General features: G+C 40.6%; 1 protein-coding gene across 1 annotated transcript in view; it reads right to left on the reverse strand.

Annotated features, from left to right (window-relative positions):
• The window catches only part of LOC127469345 (uncharacterized), a 69,531-nt gene that overhangs the window by 52,273 nt on the left and 1,090 nt on the right, over positions 1–16,168 (reverse strand). The window contains exon 2 of the mRNA XM_051783507.1: positions 7,795–7,957. Within this exon, the coding sequence (XP_051639467.1) occupies positions 7,795–7,957 (163 nt within the window). The remainder of the gene's footprint in view (positions 1–7,794; positions 7,958–16,168) is intronic.

Here is a 16,168-nt window from a genome sequence, read left to right on the forward strand (position 1 = left end):
CTATTAAAGGATGAACTTGTGATGAAGTCTGCCCTTCAGCAAACCTTCGGTGATACATCTCTCTTCTGTTCATTTTGACTGAAGCTTATAGGAATGTCCAGCCCTCCCTCTAGTTCAGAGAGGCCACTGGGTTAAAAAGCTGTTTGTGGGTCATTAAGACACACAAATACATGCAGACAGCAAGTATTGCACTTGCTTTGCCTCCCCAGGAAACTAGCTAAAACCAGACACTCTTCTCATCTGCTTATGAAAGGAAAGCATCCAAGAGAAATGTGGACAAGTATTTTGCAGAACTGCTACCTACTTCTTTTAAATAATTGCTGCATTAAGGGAAGTTGGAACAGCCTCAGAGATCAACACATAGTTCAGATTTCCTGAATAGCTGAGCTTGAAAAGCCAGGAAGGAAAACAGTCCAAAAAGGCTGTAGGTGGTCAAGCACATCTGCTAAGCCACTTGAATGGGATCAGACTGTGAAAAACTAACAATGAAAAACAAAGTGAGAGACCAGCGCTTCAATGGTAATAGGACACAGAGCCTTCCCCTTCTCTACCATTTTCTGATAAAAATGTCCCGAGTCCTTGAGAAAGACAGCTTTGAATCTATCCTGGAGACAGGCACTGGAACTGAAGTGACATACAGAGAGATGGTTTTACACCATTTAATGTCTTCTAAGCACATATTTTATATATGTGCTTCCAATGTAAAAGGTAACAAATAACAAAGAGACTTAGCTGTCAAGAGCCATTTTCAGCCTGTTTAACTTCATAAAATTGTTTCAATAAACACAAAGAATAACAAAGGAAGCCAATATTTCACAGTCTTTGGTATTCAGTTCTCTGATGACCCAAAAGGAAAATAAATGTATCAAGCTGGGCATGTAACTGATCGTAATTTTCATCACTTTTCCTCTAGTAATCTTGTACAATTTGTTATGCTGTTTTGTGGTTTACAACTTAGCTAAAAACAGACCAGCATCCTGAAATACAGGATTTATAAATGTCAAAATATAAGCAAATTTGCTTCCGCACTATCAGACTATTTATCTTATTAACAACTAGTCTTATTACACAAGCTCTATGTGCTGCACACTTATAAACCAAATTATCAGCTTCATTTAACTTCAGTCAAAGTCATGCCCTAACAAGTATTTATCAAGACAATATGAATGACATCACAGTTTTTGCCATAAGGTGTTCTACAACTCGTACCTGGCTAGACAGTGGTTTTTTTCCTCAAACTCTTCAGTAATTACAGATATTGTTTAAGTATCTCGTGTGTGTGTTAGTGCTCTGAAATGCTCCATGTAAACACACCTTGGAAAACTGACTTACCACCTGTGGGGAAAATGATGTCATACTTCGTAGGTGGTATTACCATAAACCCTCAGTTCACATTTGCTTGTAATATGAGACATGGGAAACACATGCTGCATGTAGCTAGAAGAAAAAAAAAGACACATCTCGCCTTTTAATCGTTTCAACTTTCCACAGCATAGCCAAGTTTTTTGTAGTGTTTTTTTGGTGTAGCGTTCCGTACTAATGATTCCTGTCTTCATTCTCACTCACAGTCTTTTCAAGCTGGTGTTTTCACTGTAGCATATGCCTTTTATGCTGGAAGACAGCACTCTGGTCATGGAATAAAATGTTAGCGAAAACAAAGAAGTCAGCCACATATACCATGGGAAAACTGGTCTACCGTCAACACACAGGTTTATTCTGAATCCTCCCAGCTGCACCAAAGAAGGTCCAAGTCAAAATAAACGCTACTGTATGTGCTAAGCCAGAGAAGATTCGTGAGGACTGAACACATGAAGAACCTGACTAGGATACAGAAATGCCTTGGAACTTCCACTAAATCCCATAACAAACTCACATTTCATGTGGCTAATAGGAAAAGTGTCTGATAATTGGGTAGTGTAATTAAATGAGTCCTCCACATCTGCTATGAGCAGAGACATTTACCATGGTCATGGAGCTACTGTACTTCTGTCAACTTCAGAGAGGGAATTTATTCTAGTAGGAATTGATCTCTAGAGTTGTTCATGTATGCCCAGTTTTCATAATTGCCCTCTTTCTGCTTTTTGTACAAAACAGCACAGCTATTTTGAATGACAAAAGATATGCCACTGAAATACCAGAGACAGCTTGTGAAGAGATGACGTGGACAGATACTGAAAGAAAGAAATGAAAGATAACTTTGATGAAGAAGATGGTCCTACCTCTATACTCTACCCAAATACACACTGCTGTATTTTTTCAAGAAACAAAATAGACTAGTTGGGAGATAGGAAGGAAAAGTCAAGAATACTGAAAGTGTTTTCCAAGAAGATCATAAAAATAGCTCCTGCTAAAGTAGAAATAGCTGCTCCTGGGGACACATAAACCCCCATGTCATTCCCATGGAAACAGGAAATACTTTTAATTATCACAACACTGCTACAATAATAAAACTAATAAAAACAATGAAATTCAAAGATAGGTATACATCCACATATTAACTGTTATAACTTCTTCACACTGCATTTGTTCAACTTCTTTCATTACCTTGCAAGATCATTCTTCAGGACATATAATATTGAAAAGAAATTGTTTCCTCCTCAGACAAGAGAGCTAATACAAATAGCAATCCTGGAGAGATGTGTCACAAGATTTATCTTAAAAAAATAAAATGTTTTTGTTCTACTCACTTGTGCTTTCTTGGATACTTTTTCTGGTTTTAGAGCAAGAGTAAGACAAAGAAATAGCAGGGGGCCTGGAAAAAAATGAACAAGAATCAACCTAATTCTGGGAGGTATAATTTATAAGAAGAATGGGGGGCTCCGTCTAGAGAAGATTGAGGGGAGACACCATGTCAGATTTCAAATATATACAAGATTGCAGACAGAAGAACCTATTCACTGGATCCCTAATGAATAAACATGTGTTTGAACTGCAAGAAGGAAACCTGAAGCACGACGTTTGGCAAAGGGCAACACAGCCCCAGAGGTACTGTCAAAAGACAAAGTGGGATCTCCAGAGGGAAGGGTTTTCGGGAAAGCTGAGACACATCTGTTGGAAGCATTACAGCATATTTGAACCAGGTTTGGCAGCAACAGGGTGGTCTATGTTATCCTTGGAGATCCTCCTCAGCAGCTCTGTACTTCTTGGCAATTTCCAGCTGTGGTTTTCAGCTGTTTGACCTCTGAGACTGCTCACTCCACCTTGTGTATGGGGACACAAAGCCAAGGGGTCACAGGGGGGAGCTCCATGTCCTCTGGATGCTCACACGTGCATTGCTAGTACTGTGAGCCATGCACCTGCAGTCAAGGCTGTGCCTCCAGGTCTCTGCAGGTGAGCTCTGTGCAGGTTTCCTCTTCCATGAGTCAGGGCATGACCACGGCCACAGCAGAGCTGGAGTCGTTTGTCCCAAATGATACATAACAGGTGTAACAAAGGAGGCACTCCCTGTGGAGTTGACTATTTTTTGCCACAAGTGTTTTTCTACCATATTTGGTGTTCTAAATATGTGTTTTGTTGACAGATTTCCCAAAAGAGTTTAAAAGAGGTGCCAAGAAAATGTTTCAAGTAGGGTGAGCCACTTTCAAAAGCCAGCTTCAGCACTTGGCATTAGGATGGAAGTGAGTGTGGCGCCTAGCTGACACTAATACAGACCTGGTTTTTCAAAACAAAGTTTGGGAAACAGCAGAAGCAGGTGCATGAATTAATTCTGCTCATATAGAAGATGTTTGGGTTTTTTCTCACATTTTCTTAGTAAGATGGAAAATATCTGTCAAAAGTTATCCACCAATGGGAACACTTAGCAAGGATCTGCCTGAATATGAAAAGATATTTGTTATAACAGGTAATGCCAGATGAAATTATTAAAAAAGAAAATGAGTCTGTAGATAAAGTACAGGAACAGAAGTAATTAAATTTGATTTTACTGCCAAGCAAGTAACAAGTGTCAGAGATGGCCTCTGGAAAGTCCCTAATCATGTTGTTTCAGTGTTTTGCTCTCTAAAATGGAATTTTAATAATTGCACACCTCACAAGTGAGCTGTACTGCTATGTTTAGGAGTGATTGCGAAAGGGTCTGTGATTAGCTCACAAAAAAATGTTATTCACATTATTATCACTATGATCTGTGTACATTTAGGCAAATAGATCTGTGTCCCTAGGTGATTTATTTCGGATGCTGGCTGGAATTTAGATGTAAATAACTTCTTACACTTAAAGTGTTCCTCTATAGCTTAGTACAATTGATTGACAGAGTTATCTATATCTATTATACAAACTGTTTTGCTGTATAATCTGGATAGTTGCCTAGATCTTAAATCAAGAGTAAATAGGGAAGAGCCCGCTCAAAATAAATCCTGTAATATGTAACAAGGATGCTGTAGAGCAAAACATGTTGAGGAGGGGTACATTAAAACTACAGGAAACAACCTTTTTAAAAATGCTCAGTATCAACTTAGTAAACAGAATCCATGTATTTTCTTGTTGAAATAACAATTTCAATTGACCTTAATGAAAGAGTAAGAATTATGCTCCAAACAGAACAACTCAGTAATATAACTCTAGAAGGCAAGCATACTTGGAATATAGATCTAAAATACCTGGGCTATGCAAAACTTCCACAAGTTTGATCTGTCAGTTCAGATCAGTTCAGACTATTCTGAAGATAGGCACCTATGCAGCATTAATGCCAGACTAAATAGAATTTCTTTTCAAATTGCTCTTATGGGTATCACATCTCCTTACACAGGTGGCATAAAGCATAAAAGCTGTGATAAAACAAGTTTATCCTGCCAGATGATCTGACAACACACTGAGGTAGCATTAGCATGCACCCATGGATCTTACAGCTCAGCATGCTGGGAGACAACTGGCCAAAGAAGTGTGTGCGTGCTGCACTACCTCTTTGGTTTCCAAGAATTAACAGCTTAGAGGAGAGTTAAATGAAGGGCTTGTTGTTGTTAACATTACCAGAAAGGAGGACTGCTCATAAATGTAAACCTTAAAAATCACAGTAAAATCATCTATCAAGACTGTCAACTAATAGGATTGAAAAAAGTACTCAGATATGAGTGACCTTACAGGACAAAGAGGCAACTTCAGATTCCTGCAAGAGAAGAGGTGTATGGGTTTACAGAGAGCAGGAAGATCCCTGGCTTCCACCTGGAGCATTTGATAAAGTGCATTTAAATGCAGAAAATTGCACCAGGGCCACCATCATCCCTTCTTTGCAAAGATATTTCAGGCCACAACAATCCTGAAATGAGTCACAGTCACACTCATTCACACCAATCAAAGCAAGGTAGAACCACGTAAAGCAGAGAAACATTTTTCTAACTTGTCAAAACCTCCAACGAGGAGCCTTTTCCAGTGTTCTGTTGTCTTGGTATGAAGTTTTTCCTATGTTTAAATCTTATGTGATGATCATGTAAGTTTTGGCCAGACATCCATTAGAGCCAGGAAAAATGTTTCAGTCCTCATTACTCTTTAAGACATCCACCCAAACACTGAAGTCTTTATCAGCCTAAGCAAACCAAAGGGTTTCCATCCCTTAAACTTTGCTATAGTTCTTGCTGCTCTGCGCTTATTTCTCTCCAGTCTGTCCAGATATCTATTGAATACAGTGTTTTCATTAAATTTGACAAAGTTCCCTGATGCTTGTGCAGAGGTTGCCTTCTCAGGCAAGGTTGCCATTCAGAGGCATGAGCACTGAAACTATTGACTATTAGATAGATACCATAAACCAATTTCATTTGTCCTGCTATTACTTCATCTTGTGGTGTCAGGCCTTCCCTGCAGTACGCCCAAATCCCTTGGGATATTAAGACTGTTTCCCACACTTGCAGTCTGCTGAAGCCTTCCTCTCTAATGTGAATCAATATGGAAATACTGACTTAAACCAAATGTCCCATCATTTCTCCTGATGGGAATAATTTAAGGAAAGTGTTATGCTGCTTAAGTCAACAGGATAATTTAGAAAATGTTGTTTGTCAAGATTTTTCAAAACTTTTCTTTTCTCGGAATTTTAAGAAAGCTGCCATGCAAAAATGTTTAATATGTTTGGCACCATCACTTTTTCCACAAGCACTGTATAAACAGTGCTGCAACCTGTCCTTAGTCACACCTTCTGAGACCATCTGTATCTCCCTCCTCTCTCATGCCTGGAATACACACTCTTTCGGAAGCGACTTCCCACTCCCTGTACCTCAACAGCAGTAAATGCCATGCAGGCAGAGCATGGGAACAGCAACAGGAAATAACACCACAGCAGATTGTTACTGCTACTGTGTTTTACACATGTACTGCTTCAGACTTGGAGGCCTGTGTTCCCTATCCAGCTGCAGATGATAGTAACTGCTTTGTCCTCCTGATTTAATGTCAGGTTTCCCACCTGGGAAATTAGTATTTTCTGAAGATAGAAGATATAACTCATGCTTCAGCAGCCACGGCTTTGCAACATGATCACTGCAAATGATGAGTATTAGATAGATATCCTGAACTAATCTCAATCACTCTACTTTCATCAAAAACCCCAATATCTTCAGTAGGACTTTCTCTTGCATGTACAAGTGAAATGTAGACCTACCACTTCTTTAGAGCTTCTTCACACCTGCCTCTTCACACTGCTCTTTTAATAATATAACCCAGGATTACTTTAATGAAGGAAAAGGAAAATATTTTACCATTCTTGTCACATGTTCTTTCAAAGCCTGTGTGCTGGTGGGCTTTCTTGCCCGGGGGCAAGGGAAAGGTCAAGGCACAGAAATACCCAACTTTTCTTCAGCTTTCGCTCGGGGATACAGTTTATTATCTAAACATCAAATTCATAAAGTAACACAAAGCAAAGTTATTCCCTCATCCAAAGCCAGCTGCAGGGGCTCCCAGGCTTTCCATGCCAGAAGAAGGGCACACATCTTCATCTAAACCCCTGATGAATCAAGTGACAAGCAGGCAGCCTGTAACCCTTTCCTGACTGTTTAACCCTGTCACAGCAGGGTTTACTGTTATGAATGCTTTATTTCAGGGCTAGAAGAGACAGTTTTACACTCTTTCAGGTTTCTAAGTGCACAACACTTCAAGATTGGGGTTTGGGTTTTTGGTTTGATTTTTGTTTTGTTTTGTTTTGTTTTTTGTGCATCACTACTTACAGCAGCATTAGATAATTTTGCTACACACATTTAAAAATCAGACTATGGACTGCTATATGTGTTGGGTTATTTTTTTTGGTTGGTTGGGTTTTGTTTGGCTTTTTTTTAATTGAAAACTCTGTTCCTCAGAACAAGCCTGTACATACATTTATATTTTCATAAATATACTGACCACAGAAAGACCAACCACATGTTTAAGAGTTCACAGCTTCTGAGAAGTTGCTATAAAATATCAGAGGAGGGGAGGTGAGGGGAGAGAAGGAGAGGAAATGGATTTATTTTGAAGGCTGCTTCAGATAAATACCTTTTGCAAGTTGACCATGGTTGCCTTATGACTGTGGGCTTGTGAAGGTGGAAGGCAATGTTGGATTATTTGACTTAAAAACATGAGTAAAAACTCAGTCCCTCAATTGCTCTCTGAAAATGTAAACATAATTTTCCTGGATGCTGGCTGTACAAGGTCTATCATTACAAGTTAGAGAACAGTAGAACAGGTACTGGGCAAATACACACACAGTCATCACTCCCAATTTTATGGGGAAGCTGAAGCATAAAAAAGATTAAATGTGCTTCTGTCCAGAAACACAGCACTCGTTACAATAGGTCCATTTTGCTTTCTGTTATTTTAACAATCATTTTACAATGCACTCACCTGACTTTCTGTACCTTGTTCCATTCTTTTTGAGAGAAGTGTGAGTAGCAAGATCTGTCTCTTACGTTCAATAAAACTTCATTTAACTCATGTTGTTCTTCATTTCCTTGGAGATAAGAGGTGGAGCTGACAATGAGCAGGATCCTTTCCCTTTCCTGAACCTCTGAAAAAAATGCCTAATTAATTCCTCTGGTGCAGCCTGTAACATTAGGTTAAGACACATACCAATAAAAAAACCATTCAAGTTTCAGACCTCAAGGTTAATTTGTCTGGCAGATAATGACACTTCCTTTCTGCTTGAAGACCTAGCTAATTTGATGTGAAATCACTGAACTAAATTTTTTAACAGATGTCACTAGGCTTTCCCTGTGGATATTTTCAAGAGTGAGCAAGTCAGTGTGTGGACTCAGCACTGGACCCCACTTCTCCTTGCTGTAACTATATCTCTTCTGCTGTAACTACTAGACTAACTACTCGCTCTTCTGCAGGACCAGACAACCCATGAGTGGTAGATATTCTTTAAATCTTGCTAAGGGAGGCTAGGTCAAATGACACTTCTCCAAACATTGTTGGGGGGCTGAGTCACATGCAACAAAATGTGGATGCCCTCTCTATCACAGGCTCCCATACCTCAGAAGAGCTGTATCCCTGCACACTCTGCACTGATTCCACTGCCATGAATTATCTCACTTGTAGCTTCCTCCTCCACCTCTGATCTTCTCCCTGCCATGCAAGAGTATGTACAAACAGGGAGGTGTAAACATCCTACCTGTCTTTTTTGCCTAATTTTCATGAAGCTTTCATGAGATCAGTTGCAGGTGCAGCTGTGAACAAACTATAGCCTGGATAATGTGACCACATATTCCTTGCCTGAAGAGAGGGTAAGATTTGGTCTCTACACAGAATTGCAATATAGGCCTCTACATAACTGGTGGATCAAGTAGGAGTCAAATCAGGTTCTGTCGCTTTAAGACTTTCCTCCACCTTCCATCACCTCCATCCATCAGTTGCCTGCAGCATGTATATTGAGGAATCGCGTGCAAACCTTAGCATAACCCAAGGCTTAACATAAACTATACTCTTTCAGGTCATTGGCAAATAACAGGTATATCCGGTTGTACCTTTGTACTTGCCTGCACGCAAATTAAAAGCTCATGTAAAGTTACAATAATCAAAGTCAGTCAGGGGAAGGGGAGGAGAGCAGGGGGATAATAACCGGGGGATCAGGTTATTTATCTTCACAGGGAAGCCACCGGGAGAAGCCTCCTTGCATGCCATTTACACCTCAAAAGAAAGAGAGGGGCAAATCTGGCTTTTGGCCAAAGCCATCCCCTACAGCGCCCTAACCTGTGCCTAATCCTGCCTTCTGCCTGTATCTGGTTATGTTACCTCCACTGCTGCTACCTTTTCCTCCTTGGCTGCAGGGTGAGAGTGTTTCTGTGGGAGACAACAACACCCAAGATGGATTTTGGGCTTTGCTCTCATGGTCTCAGCTACTGCTGCTTTTGCTGTGAACGTGTACCTCCAGTCTGATGCTGCTTCTGCAGCTGCTTCAACCCCTATTCCCTGACAGAGCCATCTACTCTTCCTGTAGAGTGGCCCCAGATCTGCCCTGCCACCCCGGGGCAGGCACAGGCTCCCCACTGCTCTCCCTTCTGCAGGAAGCCAGCCAGCATTTGCGCAGCCACCCTGAGCCAGGGTGTGAGTTGCTGGGGAAAGGGAAGAATTTATGGCAATTTTTTTTTCTGTCTTTCTCCCTTGGCATGCCATGAGATTAACAGACATTAGCAAATGCCTCTTCCCGGAGTGCTGTGACAGGACGAAACCTGCCCTGACTGGCACCTGCAGTCTCTTTCCCTTGTGGTCTTTGATCTGCCATTGCAAAAGGTTAGAAGGCCTGAATGGTTCAGAAACAGACACTTCCTTGGGTTTGCTTCCACATGCTAGGAGCAATCTGTATGTGTCAAGACCATTTTCTCTCCCAGTAAAATTTACTGAGGGCTAGAGGAAATCTTTATTGTTATTATTTGTCTTACAGAACAAGTCAACCATCTTGATCAAGATTGCAGCCCTTACACAGAATACTCTAAAATTCTCCTAAGTTCAAATTTCCATCATTGACCACAGATACTTCAAAGGGAGTTTCCCTTGTTACACTGGTATGAATATACATTCTCCAAGTCTTTCTCAAATTAAAAACTGTGCAAACAAATAACTCCCATTTCCCATACCCCAGGGAAGAGTATGAATAATTCTATAGGTTACAGTATTACCTGCATACATCCCAGTCCCTAGAATTTGAGTCATTTCATTTGCCTCTGAAATGCAGTTACTGCTGGAGGCAAATACACCAAACCCTTGCACAACAGAGCAGAGGAAGCCAAAAATGCCTTGCTACAGAGGGATTTGCAAATGTTTCCTCAGCTGAACATAAGCAGCCAAATCACAAAAGGTCCTGATTCAGATTCCTGCATTTGCACCTGATAGGATACTTCAGTCAAGACAGTGTAGCATAACCACTGTTCCTGATGGATGATCTATCACTCTGCAGCTTCTTCACAAATATGATTCAACATTTTATTGACCTGCAGTAATGCGAGGGAGAGTGGGGGGGCTGGGGGAGGGGGCAGGGAATGAGCATGTTTCCTGACTCATTTGAGCAGGGCTATCTAAGGGGTGACATTTACAAGCAACTCCTTGACTGACATGAAATTTATGAGGTCCGTAACATGAATCTCCTTTGGGAAATCCCAGCTAAAGGCGTGTCTCTTCATGATTAAAATCTAGGGAAGGTCCTCATGATGGACAAATTTTTGCACTCCTGTTTAGTTCAGCTGCCATCTCAACTATCAGTTTTTTGCCAGTACCACCTCCTCTCTCAGAGCACCTGAAAAATATAATAATTTTTTTAAACACTGAAAATTTCCCATTATAAAATTTCAATCTTCTGAAGAAAAACTTAGCTTAGGCCCTATGGAGTCCATGCCTAATAAGCAAGTTTGATGTATCCATGTGAATGTGCAGGCAAGCAGAGCAGACTTTTCACAAGTTAGAATAGAAGCACAAAATAGAGACATATACTGCCAGTACCATGAAAACACAGCATGCATGAACACAGCTAGCCAAGACCTGCTAGTTTGACTTCAAAAGAGAAAGTGTATGTGTATATATATATATATATATATACACATATATATATATGACTCCGTGTGTGTGTATGTGTGTGTACACACACTATACTAGACTCCTGGCATCACTTTCTGAACTACTCTTAGATGTCTGCAGCCCAGTCCAAGAACCAGTAGCAAGATGGGAAATATCATAGCAGGGAACTTACATCTATGTGCAGCTCCCTTACCTAGATCAGACATGCATCCCCCACTACATAGCCAGGTTTATTCTCTGAAGCAAGGAGAATTCTGAAATTTAACTTGGATTTACTTAGAGGGTATTAGATTCAAATTGTGTTGCCTGTTTTAACATTTTGACTGGTTGTTCTGCTGTCAAGGCACTGAAGAATGGTGCACACACAATACAAATTGAAGAACTCAAATTACCAATATGTGTGTCATGGAAAATTGGGAAGCGGTGAGCTGAACATTTATAGGTTGGGATAATCAATGGCTAGGACACCTAGCACACAAGATAGGAAAACCCATGTTCTCATCAAAGAACTTTAAGTTTCTTCAGTCCATCTGTGTGTGCTTTTCTATCTTCTCACTCTGTGCAGAAGAGTCAACTCTCTGCAAATGTCTACTTGCACAGAGTTCCTTTAGCTGGAAATTCTGGGTACCCCATTACTTATAACTTTGCCAAACCTTAATCATCTGGTCTGAAATTTTCTATCCCAACAAAAAACCATATTTTACATTGTTATCTTTAGAATTGTTCACTCCCAAACCAGTTGAATGCATTCATAAGAACAAGGAAAATAAGTGTTCATGTTAAAACATTATGAGGGTCCTTCTTTGACAAGCTTTGTAGCCTCAAGCTCTAAAGCGAGAACTTGACATTTGACATTTGTCTAGATAATGTCTTTTCTCCCACATTTGTGCCTTTTGCTCTTCCATTGATAATTCACTCAAATTTGGACAAATGTCCAAATGCTGAAAAACTGTATTTGCACAGTAAAGACTTTGTGGAACTTCACAGGCAAATCTTCAAAACCTCCACTCCTACAGAATATGCTTCTGCCTGTGAGTGAGGCACGCTTTGCTTTCAGTTGTAGCCCAGGACTGTTTTGAACTAGCGTCCATCACTCCTCTGAGCATGCAAGCACACTGGCATTTTCTAAAATGGCAAATACTAAAATCTTAAGAGTTAATAAAGCAATTGCACTACAAACTTTGTACCACACTACTAAAACTACACCAACAAAGTCTGGAAAACAAAGGAGAAATATACTACTTGTTAACATGATAACAATATTGGCCCCAAGCAATGTTATTATTTTAAAGCTCTGGAGTGACCCAGTGCATCATACAGGCTAAAAGATTTCTATAGTTCAGTATAAAGATGGACTTTGGCAACATAACTCTTGGTTCTGCAAGCCTCAGAAACAGTGTGAGGATTCAGAGCTGCCCAGGGAGTCCCTTTGCTAAAGAGACAGTGAGCAGGCAAAGCAGTTTGTCCACACGTCACATGTCGAGGACAGATAAAATAATGCACACCTTGAGCAGTGTTTAAACTTTCCTAAATGTTATTTAATCCGTCTTCTTCAGAGTACTTCTTTCAGAATATTTTAAGAGCAATGTGTAAATTAGATTTTGCTTTTTTGCCTCATGGCAGAAGGCAGTTTAAAAAGGCTTCTCAAAAGGTAGACACGAAACTGTCAGCTCTAAGAAAGACTTAGCTATGCAGTTTCATCTAATACTGTCAAGAAAAGACAGCAAGCTTTGGGAAAAATACGACAGGAATTTGGGAATGCAAAACCAAAAGTCTCACAATCAAATTTGATACCTGAATTAAGTGTATTGCTATGTTCTCATTTCTGTAATCATACCTGTGTGTTGCCTGTATGGAAGCAGAACACAATATATGCCTTTAATTTGTAAGTAACATGGAAAATGCAAACAGATGGAGAGGGTGCAATTCAGTCTAGCGCTGAGCTGAGCCCCAGCAAGTTCTGGAAGGTTCCTTGCCTTCCCACAGCAGCTGGGGGAATTTGGCTCAGAATTAGAAGCCCAATTTAGGCTTTTGAATAGCTAGGCAGAATTGAAAATAAAAGCTGAGAAGTCAGTAGGAATGCAGGGAAGAGTGAAAGTCCCAAGAAAGCTGCAAGTTAATGAAGGTTAAGAATGTGATATGTAACCACAAATACATATGCTTTAAAAAACATACCACAGATGCTTTATTTTAGGCCACAGTGAGTGGCCTAAATAAATAACCCTGAATCGTGGAGCTGCGGCCAGCTCCTATGTATGCCTGATGCTCTGGGTAGCACCGAGGATGTGGTTACTTCTGTTTTGCTTACACATCATGCTTGGCAGGACAGAAAAGCTGCCAAACTGAGCAAAACCAGGAACCTGCATCAGACACGACCTCGTTAGCATCTACCCTTCTGGTATCCCCATCTCAGGTTAGTTTTAACACTGAGCAATTCAGTACCCTGTAGCTAAGCTCGAGGAAGCAGGGACATGTAAATGGTGCAGAGTAGCAAGCACAGATGGTGACTGTGGAGTCAGCTGCTCTGAGGTGGTACTGTGGCTGGACTGAGTGCAGACCTTCTTCTCTGGGATCTGAAACTATTTGAAGGATGATGGTAACTCTGCATCATGCTGGATTGCCACATAAACATAGTCTGAGCAAGCTGTTGTAAACACAGAGGCTTACAGGTTCTGATTCTGATTGTAATCTGCTTGTTTTAGTGGTGATTTTCCTGACTTAAAGCAGTATTATCGAGACAAGAGTTGAACTCTAGAGGTGCCTAAGTACGTCAGTACAATTTTAAGCAGCCTGAAACAATAGGATATTGCACTTGGCTAGGTCTCCAAGTGATTCGTGTTTTACAGTTATGCCACTTGTTTCTTCATCTTATATAGCATTGTGCAACACTTAAAAACAGACAATCAGTAACAATACTGCCAAGGATTATTTATTGAAGAATGGCTTGGACCACTCTACAAATGGTAAACAATTTGTACAAGCTCTACACTGAAGCAATCCCAGGAGAAAACATTGCTCAACTGTCAAATAATCCACCTCAAGATTTTGTAAAATTAAGAGAGAGGAAGAAAAGACCCACAGTCCCAGGTATGGAAAAGAGATAGAGAAATCTAGTGTGGGAGGGCTCTCCATGGAAAGCTGCAAAAGGAAGAGGTAAGAAAAGAAAACAGAATAAGGTGAAGTTTTTGAGAAATTCCAGTTGCTGCTCATGAGGACTTATGAGCATCTTACCAGCATCCAAAAGCAAAGACAAGGGCTGCCATAGTTAGAAGCAAAACTGAGATTTATCTTCAAAGCCTTATTTAGGTAAGTAATTCTTAACACTTGTAAAAGTCTCTTATGTGTTGAGGAGTTTTCTTGGAAAAGGGAGGACTGTGGTAGAGACAAAAATTTCCTCTCAAAGGGCAAATGAAGACTCTCTGGGTTGTGCAATTCATCCTCCTTTATCAAACCTTTACCTCCACAAGGACTCTTGTCCACATACACAAAGCACCTTCATTCAGAGCCACAGAGGTACTGATGCCCCCATAAACTCTGCCAGCCCCCTACATCTGTCATTCCTATCAAATCAATCAAGATTTTTAAGAGATGAAGTTTGAATTCCTTTCCCTTAATCCCAAACTCACTCACTTGTAGCCCTTCAACTCCTTTTCTCTTCCCTATATTACATCAAGTAGGGTTTTCTAGACCTCAGAAATAATTCATTTTAGGTGCATACATTTTCAGTGATTCAGTCTTCAGTGCCTAACAAAACTAACTGACTCAGGAATTTGGGACTGGCTTCAGTAGGACCTGCATCTCAATTAAGTCCCCAGAACTGAGAAAAAAAGAATATGCATTCTTTAAGAGCAGTTCTGAACTTCTGTACTTCTATGAACAAAAGAGGTGAGAAGAATAAATAAAGAGGTAGGCAGGAGGGCAATTTGCGGAACATGGCAGAGACCAAGATCCAAATCAGCCATTGCCTTAATTTTTGTACACTAGTTCATTGGTGTGATAAAACACTTCACTCAAGCTATGCTTGATTGCAAGGGACTAAGCAAGGTCACATGGAATCAGACCCTAGAAAACTGGATGAACTGTGTACAGTCAAAATAATACTCAGGTTGTAATAAAAGCAATAGTAAGTTAAAACCATAAATTGTAGAGGGGGATCAGGTGGTACTGTCACCATAGAAGAAAATATCTAAAATAGGTTTTCTCTCTTTCCTGTCTAATAGTTACAGAACTCCTGAAGACGAAAGAGAAGTGAAACAAAAAATAGTTAATATTTTCTTACAGCATTAAAAAAAAAAAGTATCAGAAATTAGAATTCCTGGGCTCATGCCTTAAACTGTGAGTTTGCAGGTCCGTGATAGTGGAAATACGTTCCTTTCTCTGTACTGCCTGCTAGCAGCCAGGAAGCAATCCCCTGCAATACAACTAGTTCAATTGCTGAACCGAAGAAAGGATTTAGGGACTTACTAACAACACTTGCAATGCCTGGAGTTTAGGCAACTTATTACCACATCACCATGACAGGGGCAAATTTCCCTGCTAGCAATGGCAAACGCCCAGCACTATAGTCTAGAGCTCAGGTAACTGATCCAAGGTATTCCTTACCTTGGATCAGTTCCAGTGCCCAGAACACTCTTTGCCAGGAGAAGCCCATGTCTCTTCTTTGACATAGGAGAGATGAAGGAGGCCATCACAGTGGGACAGGACACTTTTCCACAGGTGAGTGGTTATAGGTTGTGAAATTTGCTTTAAACCTTCTGATAAGTTTAAACAGCCAAGTATCTCTCCAAGTTTGCCTTAGCCTTAGTGCCGTAGAGATGGATCTGTCTTTGCTCCTCTCTGACACTGGACTATGTGCTGAGATGTCTGCAGGATCCTTCCAGTTCACCCCAGAGGTAGGGCTGGGAAGAGGGAAGCTCACTTTTTCTATCACTGCTCAGAAAAAGTGGTTTTGACACCTGTCACTTGCCAATGACAAGAAGAAGCTCCAAGGCACACAGAGAGATATGGCCGATGCTAGTCTGAGCAAGAGGTAGTATCGCCGACTGGAAGAGCCTGGGATGGTGACAACAGCCAGGATTACACTTAGCTAAGACAGAAGCAGTAGCAGCCTGTCCAGGACTGGGTTCACACACTGAGCTGGGCTGACTCCCAGCATCTAATTTTGTCTAATCCCTAAATGCTACCAAAACATCATATTTTCTTCTCATGA

The sequence above is a fragment of the Manacus candei genome, unplaced genomic scaffold (genome assembly GCF_025592945.1).
Source record: "Manacus candei isolate 608988 ecotype Guabito, Panama unplaced genomic scaffold, ASM2559294v1 h1tg000017l, whole genome shotgun sequence".
NCBI lineage: Eukaryota > Metazoa > Chordata > Aves > Passeriformes > Pipridae > Manacus > Manacus candei.